At 38.4% G+C, this 9563-nt stretch overlaps 1 protein-coding gene and 1 long non-coding RNA gene across 2 annotated transcripts in view; both read right to left on the reverse strand.

The window, feature by feature from the left end:
* The window catches only part of LOC125615261, a 17659-nt gene extending 12758 nt beyond the window's left edge, over positions 1-4901 (reverse strand). Inside the window, exons 1-2 of the long non-coding RNA XR_007345835.1 lie at positions 4772-4901; positions 4350-4423 (exon numbers count right to left, since the gene is read on the reverse strand). This is a non-coding gene — a long non-coding RNA (uncharacterized LOC125615261). The remainder of the gene's footprint in view (positions 1-4349; positions 4424-4771) is intronic.
* A 1723-nt stretch (positions 4902-6624) lies between these two features.
* On the reverse strand, positions 6625-9563 carry Foxg1 (forkhead box G1). The gene has a single exon (XM_015487628.2). It carries the CDS (start codon positions 9440-9442, stop codon positions 8870-8872), a length of 573 nt encoding a protein of 190 aa, XP_015343114.2. The 5' UTR covers positions 9443-9563; the 3' UTR covers positions 6625-8869.

Consider the following 9563-nt stretch of genomic DNA (forward strand, 5'->3'; position numbering starts at 1 on the left):
AAAAAAAAAAAAAAAAAAAAAAAAAAAAAAAAAAAAAAAAAAACAAGAAGAAGAAGAAGAATAGGACCTTTTAAAGTATTTGGTTGGTAGATGTATTCCAAACTATTAGCATGCAAGGATTCATCCTTCACGCTGGGAGAGAAAGTCCTAAAGAAGGTGAAATCCTAGATAAATTAAACTATATTTTGTAATGGCAATAAGAGAAGCACAAACATGAAAAGTGTCTTATTCTCCCGCAATTGCCTTGTACTTATAAAGGGCACACTATATGGTCTTTAGGGGTTTGTTGTTGTTATTGTTTGATTGTTTTTCTATTTCTTCAAATGAGTCTGATAAACAACATTCATATGAGATATTAGTTGAAGAGAAATACCTATTTTCATAAGATATGTGCTCTAGGTAACAGAATATATAAATGCATACAAACATTTAATAGACTCAAAAACTCCAGAATGTCTTGTTTGGTGTTAAGTATCCCTAGAATAATTTCGAGTTAACAGTGTTTTAAATTGAATGTCTTATATCTATGTTCAAATGATTGCTCCTTGTTTTTTCATTTATAGCATTAGTAAACCCAATGGCCAGCTCACTGTTATGAGGGTAAGCCAAATGAGTCAATTCTCACTCATGATTTTCATTCTATTAAAGCTGATATCATAAAATCATGTTTTTCTATTTTATTGAGATGAATCATCAATACAATAGGTGAAGAAAATTGTGGAAGTTTTCAAGCTGCAAGAGATTTTAATCAGAAACAAATTCCTAATTGCTAAAAAGCAAGTATGAATAAGTAATTTTGTAAACTCATTGGGTTGCTATAATTCACTATCAGGTTTACTTAAAATGGATCTGTCAAGTATGTTTCGCTTCCCACATAAGCACCTTCATTAAAAGCAACCCAGGATAATAATCAAGAGGCAGATGCAGAAATATGTAAGTAAATATCTGAAAGCCTCTGCATAAATAAACACAAATCAATGTAGTAATAGACAACACTATTGATGTAGGAAAGATCGATTTTAGTCTTCCAACCTGCAATCAGAGCTTGCAATGTATAATTAAAAGTGTATTTTTCAACTCCACTAATACTACTACTATTGGGGAAATAAATAAATAAATAAACAATACTTGCAGCGAGTTCTACCTTTCTACTTTATCTTTTCTAGAGTATTTTTGATGGGGTGGGAGGAGTACTCTATTTTTTTCTAACGAAGATTTGCCAACCTTTAAAACTACATCATTAATTATAGAAATTATTAAAGTATCAAATAATGAAATTACCACCTTATTCTTGCTCTAAATTTTCAACCTTCCTCCCAGCCTCTAATTATTCATTCAGCACAGTGTAATAGAAAAAAAAATACACAATAGTGCTCATTAATTTAAAAAAAAGATTTTTTTTTCAACTACCATAGTACCTTTAGGTTTAGAGATTCTTTGGGCCTTTTGTCAAAATGAATGAGAAAGATGTCATTTCCTCAATATACCATAAAAGCTTTCTCACCTATCTCTGAGTATATGCAAACATAAAATAAAAGGGGGAACCTACATTATTCTAAAATTGATTTATATAATGACTGCAAAACAAACAGTGGCTGACTCAAAGAAATCAATCTACATTGGATTTCTAGAAATTCGCATCTAAAACAATGTTTCAGATTTGTTAAGAATTAAGTTTTCCTTTCAAGAATATTTATCCCTGGAGGGCAGAAATGATTTAAATTAGCAAGCATGAGTGTGTGATGAATTTAAGTATTTAGTTAGGTTCTGGAGAATGAAAATAGTCTTCTCATTTCTTTTTAATTCGTCAACGGAGATGCTTATTTACATTCATCCTTGAGTCTAGGCTTCTAGAGCATAAGTCTTTAGAAGAATTTCCTACTTAAGAAATTCAGCTACTTTGAAAGTGATTTTCTATGAAATATCACCACACATAAATATCGATTTTGATTATCTTTGTCATAGTGCATGACCAAGCATTCTGCTTGACGACTCTCTTTCCCATCTAGGGCCAAGAATTCAGGGGCAACCAGACCCAAAAGGAAAATATCATCAGTTATTGTTTAGGTCTAATTTAACAGATAATTTAACTTCAAACAACAATGATCAGGTCATTAAATTTCAGAGGAATGAGAAAATGAAAGAACTGAGAGACAACTCTCCCTTAACCCCATTACAGTTTTTAATCTTCCTGCTCAATCAACGGAATCAAAAACACCTATGCAGGAAGATACTCCTTAAACATTCCTTAAACACACTGACTCAAAGAGTTGGATAATAGGAGATGAATTGAAGGAATAAAACTGAAGACAATGATTCCAATCCGGTAAGTGCTAGCAGTGTAGGAAAAGCCAGCTGAAACAGATTATAAACATCCGAACATGCCCGGTATTTGAGCATGCCCTTTCATTCTGACAAGGATCTCAAACCTTGCAAAGTGCCCTTTCCTCCTATATGGCTTTTCCGTAAGGGAAAAAGATCATATGTATTAGGCAACACACCACGAAAAAGACCTTCACAAATATAATTTTTATAGTTACTTGTTATATATTATTTATAATCACAATTTCAGAATTTCGGATTATCTTAAATTTCAATAGAGGACCGGGTGAGTACGGTGTCAAAGCTTAGAAATTAGCGGAGGGAGGGGAGCCAACGGGAGGACAGAGGTGTCCCAGCTCTATTCTGCATCGCCCTTTCCTTCCAGTCGCCTTTCCAAGGCTGAAGATGACCCTGGAGAATCTCCTGCACATGAGGGGTAATCTGCCCACCGGAACCCTTGCCTTTGTCTCCCCGACCCGGGGTCCCCCTTGCCGCTAAGGAAATTCCTACCTCCGAGGGTTTTTTTTTTTTTTTGTTGTTGTTTTTTCCTGTAAGGGCCCTCACCTTGGACCACAGGCTTGGGCAGAGAAGCAAAACGGGCAGAGAAGTCATAGGGAGGGAACGGAGAAAAGACGTTTATTGTAAAGGACACGTTTTGATCAACTACCAGATGAGTGCTGAAAACTGCACCCGGTACACAAAAAGAAACACCTTTCAGAGGGAGAAAGAAAAGATAAAACAGAAGACTAAGAAGAAATGGGGAAAAGGTAGGGATGCGCGCCAGCAAGGTTCGGGAGGAGTCGATTTTCCTGGCAGCAGCCAAAGTGAGCTACTCAACTCAAGCTCGACTTATCCTGGGCAAGAGCGCCCTCGCGTTGCTGCTCCCTGCGCAGCGCCCCGCTGCACCTTCTGCGGGAATCAGTGCGGCAGGGTCCCGGGATCGCCTGTCCTCACCCAGCTGCCGCGCCGGCGTCGCGGCCCCAGCTCAGTAGCCTGTTACTTCTCTACATTTGTAGGGGAGGGGTGGGGGCACGAGAAAACAAGCCGCCGGGCTCCTGCCCTACGACTTCGAGCCCCTCTATGGTATCACCTCTGCAACTTCACCCAGGAATCCCTGAGGCGTGGGAAAAGCCAATAGGACATCACAGCAAAGCCCCCAAATTCTCTCCGGGCGGAGCCAACCTGCGTCTGGCGCGAGCCCGCAGACACTCTGGGACAGCCAGGCTCTCGAGCATACATCGCTTTCTCCTAAGTGCGCATTAAGAATCAATTATTTGCCTGAGATTTCCAAAGCCGGGAACTGAGATATTCCCAGCAGGGACGAAGACAAGCCCAGAACGGTGGTGCTCATTTCCCTAGTCTTTCCAAGAGCCAGGGAAGTCTCCCACACCCGTCAGGCGCCGCACTCGACTTGGAGCAGGCCGGCTAAATCTCGTAGGGACTCTCGCCCGACCCAGGCCAAAGACTTGGAGATGTAGGGCCAGCTCTGGGGGATATTGGAAGTGTTAGTCTGAAATAGGGGGAATGAAATGTTTATTAAAAAAAAAAAAAAGAAGATGATGATGATGATCAAAAGGAAGAAGAAAGAAAGAAGGAACTTCAGAGAGGTAAGTTCTTGACTTTGGAGCAAAGAGATTTATCTTAAACCGGGAGAGCAAATAATCCCAAATTTGAACGTTAAAAAAGTCCCGTATTTCTCGCAACACCCGTAAGACTCAGAAATTTCCATAAAATGAATTACATTACACTTTCGGGTCTATTTCACTCTCCCACCACCTTGTCCATATAGATTTGTCTTGTTTTCTATTTCCCTTTGCCCTTAAGGATGTACCATGATTTCTGTCAAAGTAGAAAAATCACACATTTCTTTCATCTACGTCTGTTGGTAGCCCACTCGCTAGGAACATTTTCCAAGAAAAGAGAGACACAAACCCAGGAACCCAAAAAGTCGCGGTTCAAAACTGTCAAAAGCAGTCGGACACACTCCCCACCTCACCCAGTACCCTCGGAAAGGCACTTTCACTTACCGATCTTGGGGTAAGAGCTCTCCCAATTCTTTGGTCTTTTCCCGCGGCATCCTTCAGACAACCTCAGGCAGAGCCTTGGGTGGAGGGAAAAAAACAAAGAGAAATCGGGAGGGAGAAAAGAGACAAAACACAACACTACATTTTATATTTGTCAGTCCTGAAGCCTCTTGGCCTACATTCCTCAGGACAAGAGGAAAAGTGTCAGTTTGGGGGACAAAAAGTAAGAGGTGTTTTTTTTTTTTTTTAAACTACTGGTGGTTGGGAGTGGGGAGTGAGGGGTCCTGGAAGGAGGGTTGGAAACGATGATTGGGATGAAGAAAAGAAAGCTTTTTCTTTCTTTCTTTCTTTCTCTCTTAAGGGCACAAATGAACATTGAGAACGAAGTACTAATTGAAAGATCTTTAGCGCCTTTTAACTCTTACAGGTAGGTAGCTCTTAGGAAGAATGTAGATGTGTGTGCGTGAAAGAGAGAATCTAGATGACCCTATTCTTTCCACATCTCCAGGATCTGGCCTCGAATAAAAACATAAAAGGGGGCAACTTTAATTCAAATTTCACCTACCGTGCTTGTTGGATTGGATGCACAGATTTTCATGTTGGAGAGTTCCATCTGTCTGGCAGAAGCTGAAGTGGTGTTGGGGGCAGGTTATCTGGTGAAGTAGGAATGTACAGGAACCCCGCCCTCTAGGCACAGTTACACAACCCCAGCAACCCCTCTCAGCCAGCTTTAAAACCTCTAATGATCTTCACCTTCACCCTTTGTTAGCCTAATTCTGCAATAGGATTTTAGTCTCAAACACAACTTTAACTAATCATAAAATTAATTTCTCAAAAGCAAATTATTTCAATGCATGCAAATTCCTCAACAATGATGTAGAAAACACACTTCATACCACGCTTTAGAGTTCTAAATATATGAATTTATCCACCTATTTGAGTGAAGTATGTAACAAATATATATTAAAATCAATACACTGCAAAACACATTTTTTGCCTCTCTGCCTTGATTTGATGCCCCTCAGAAACCACATGAAGGCTACCATCATCACATGAATACTTGTGTTAAGTACTGTTAGTTCTAGACTTTATGTTCATTCGATGCCCAATTTTATAACATATTAGGAAGAAACATAGTTGGAAAAATTCCTTCACTGCTCCAGTTTACATTACTTTCTCAGTGTTTTATATATTAATAGTTTTTTGTTAACTTTATACCAGATAAATTCAAGTAAAACACTTTAAACCTAAATGAACTATATTTGGAGATTTCAAGTTTTAAGCTGTGGTCATTTTCAGTTTGAAAATCTCAAAAAAAAAAAAAAGACAATTGCTATTACATTAAAACTAATCACAAGTTTGAAAGAAAATAATCTTCAAAAAGTTTTGAAGTATTTTTCTGGCATGAGTTAATTTCAACTGCCAAAAATTGGTGACAAACAACACATTATGCAAAAATGTATAAATGCCATGCCAGACTGTCATGTGTGAGTTTTGTTGTTTGTTTGTTTTAGAAGATACCTTGAGGAATGATAGGATAATCAAGGTAAATGAAATGTTCACATTAGGCTTCAGGAGGCCTTCACTTTTTTCCTCTGGATACCCCCCTTCTAGAATGTCTAATAACCACATTTCTAATCATATCCATTGTATATGTAATTTGGACATGTGTCCAAACACAACTTCTACTTCAGTACTTAGTTTTAGGAATGCAAAGAAATGAATTTTACCCTTGACTTCAGAATACTAAGTTTGCCATTGAAATTCAATTTCTATCATCCAAATAAACACATAATCACAAATAAGTATAGGTATTTAATTTGACCAGAAGAAAAATACCCATGGAGAAAATCTCCTATATCTCTTTATCTCAGTACAAGAGTTTGACTTCTTTTAACTTTGGAAGGCAAAATACTGTATTTCCTCTCTGGTAGCACATTCTCATTCCACAAATAAAATCCATGGCAAAAGCAAACAATAAATCATCACCTTTTTTCCAGCTTAAACACATGCCTTTCTTGGAGCTATTTTGGTTCCCAATTGTGTAATGGGGATTTCCTTTGCCTAAGATCAGCATTTGTACTCTTTTTAATCAGTCATAAATTTGGCTTTTAAAACAATAATTTGTGAAATTTTCTTTTCTGCTTCATTCTGAAGAACTGTTAAATTTCAGGAAACAGATCTCAAGTGAATCTGTTTTCATGCTAAGAAAATAAAATCATATTCAGTCTGCTTAAAAGAGATAATTAAACTAGTTGGTCTATTTTTTGCCCATTCCCCATTTTTGTATATTTGGTTCCAGCTCTTTTTAAATTTTCCTGGCACCTCAAGCTTGCTCCTTTGCTCTTCCCCCACCTCATTCCACAACCCACACTCAAATTTTCCAATATTAACTATTCTACATTTCAAATCCACTTCAGTCAATTTGCTTGTCCCCAAAGCTTTTTTCTTTTTTTTCCCTCAGAGCAACTCTCTGTTTGCTGATAACATCTTAGGGACAGATTATTTTTCATTGGACCCATTGTAAGAAGCAGCCAGCTTATTGCATTACTGAAGAACACATTTCAGACTATACAACTATAACAAATGAACAACTTGTCCTCCATAGACTCTCCACAGGATCCAATTAGTTACTGAAACTTTTACTCAGGTTTTCTAATTTTTTTTTTTTTGAATTATAGCAATTGGGCTTCCTGAAACAATTTTTAAAATGTTTTCATTTTGTTTCATATATATGCATATATGCATAACATATGCATATTGCAAGTTAAAACAAAATTATGATTCAGTGTAAGCAAAAGGAACAAATCTCTAGATTAAATTATACAGACATTTAAAAGAGAATCAAATAAATACCTCCATGTTGTAAAAATAGGGGGAAAAGAAGAGAGGTTTTACTTCTGAATATCTAGAATTTTAAATTGTTATAATTTAAAATTAAAATATCAACATTGATCTGCAAATCATTACAACAGGTGATCACTTCAGCAAAATCTATTGCAACTTCAGCACATCTTTATTAGAACTCTTTCATTGTGGGTAAACAGCCACAAAAATAAATGCTGACTTAGAAAGTATAAATACAAATATTTAAACAAAAATGTTTGCAGCATTCATAGCGCAAATTGTACCTGAACTGAAGGGCTCTGTGTGTCTATATATATTACATATGTGTTCATTATTCACTTCTATCTAACCATATACATATATTTATTTATAATTTGCCAAGTGCTATAAACAAGATACCTGAAACAAAATATATAAAAAGCATTCTATTAACTGTTTTAAAATAAACACAGAGTAAACAGCTATGCACATAAAATTAAATATCTCTTTTTGCTGTATATCCACAAAAACTTAAAGATATTAGCTGAAAAGCCTATACTTTGTTTAAAGCTAGTGTTTATTTAATAGCCTGCTCCGGGTAAAATTTGCCCACAAGGGGGAAAAATACTATTTTCATTTTTAGACTCTCAGTTCAAATTAAAGGAGCAGTTTAAATTTTAATTTGGCTGAAAAAGCCTTTGAATTCCCTATAAATTGAGTGGTCTTTCAAAAATTAGCTCTACTTAATAAAGAGACAAAAGTATCAAGATATATATGAATTTAGCCTATTTTTTATTTCTGTGTGTTCATAGTAAACATTTTTGTAAGTGACAAACACGGGCATATGACCACAGTATCACAATCAAGAAATTTTAAGACAACATTAACAATCACTCAAATTTATGCGGCATTTGCGCAACACAGGTTACATATTTGCAAGGTTTACCTATAAGTACAATAGGTATTAACATTTCACTACATTTAGAAAAAATAAAAGTGACCTGTTAGTGACCACATACATCAAAATATACACAACACAAACTGAAGGCAATCATTAATTTTGTCCCCTTCCGATTCAATTGAATGGGCAGTGTTGCCAACTGAAACAACTTTCCTTTTTTGTTTGTTTGTTTTAATACTTAGTATACCAAGTGCATTTTCTAGAATCCAATCTTTGGTCTAAAAGTAAACAAAAGAAAAAAACAGTTCTTTAACGAAAAGGACAAAACAATAAATGGCCAAAATAATTTTCTTGGGCACCTTTACTACGAATGCTTCTTAAATACAAATTACAGTTTAACATTTTAAAACTCTCCCCATAATTTAGGTTGTTCTCAAGGTCTGCGTCGACCAGATAAATCCATGATAACTTATAATACTGCACACATGGAAATCTGGCGGCTCTTAAGAGATAGACTTGTCAGGTTTGAGTGAAATGGCAAAGCAGTCACTATTTAGATACATATTCTACTATAATTTTGACTTCCAAACCTTATATTCTACAATGTATTCTCCCCACATTGCACCTCGCTGACACTCCACACCTTGTTAGAATAATAAACAACCCTAGAGACTGAACAAACGTACAGAAATGAGGGGGGGGGGGGCTTAATAAAAAATACCTGGACTTATTTTTAATTATCATTTACAATGCAAATGTGTGTAAAACGTTCACTTACAGTCTGGTCCCAGGGATGTTAATGTATTAAAGGGTTGGAAGAAGACCCCTGATTTTGATGTGTGAAATAATCAGACAGTCCCCCGGACAGTCCCGTCGTAAAACTTGGCAAAGAGGGTCTTAAAGACTCACAGGGCAGGGTCGAGGGGGCCTGCGGCGACGTGGAGGAAGACGCAGCCCTGGCACTCATGGACGTGCTGCTCTGCGAAGTCATTGACGGGTGCGGGACGTGGGGGAAAAAGTAACTGGTCTGGCCCGCAAGCAGGTTGACGGAGCAGGGGTTGAGGGAGTAGGTCCCGGAGCAGGGCACCGACAGGCCACAGGGCACCGAGGCGGCGAGCGCGGCGGCCGTGAGGTGGTGCGTGGCGTACGGGATCTCCCCGTTGACCAGCCGGTCCACACTCAGGCCGTTGGCCGTGGAGAAGGAGTGGTTGTTGCCCAGCGAGTTCTGAGTCAACACGGAGCTGTAGGGCATGGGGTGGCTGGGGTAGGCAGACGTGGTGCCATTGTAACTCAAAGTGCTGCTGGCGCGGGGGTGGTGCAGAGACAGGAAGGGCGACATGGGCCAGTAGAGGGAGCCGGCGCGGTCCATGAAGGTGAGGCCCGTAGAGGTGAGGCGCGCCCCGCGTTTGAAGGCCAGCTTGGCCCGCGACGTGGTGGAGCGGCGCCGCAGCTTGCCCGTGGTGCCGCCAATGAACACGTCGTCGCTGGAC

The sequence above is a fragment of the Marmota marmota genome, unplaced genomic scaffold (assembly GCF_001458135.2).
Source record: "Marmota marmota marmota unplaced genomic scaffold, marMar, whole genome shotgun sequence".
In the NCBI taxonomy this organism is placed as follows: Eukaryota; Metazoa; Chordata; class Mammalia; order Rodentia; family Sciuridae; genus Marmota; species Marmota marmota.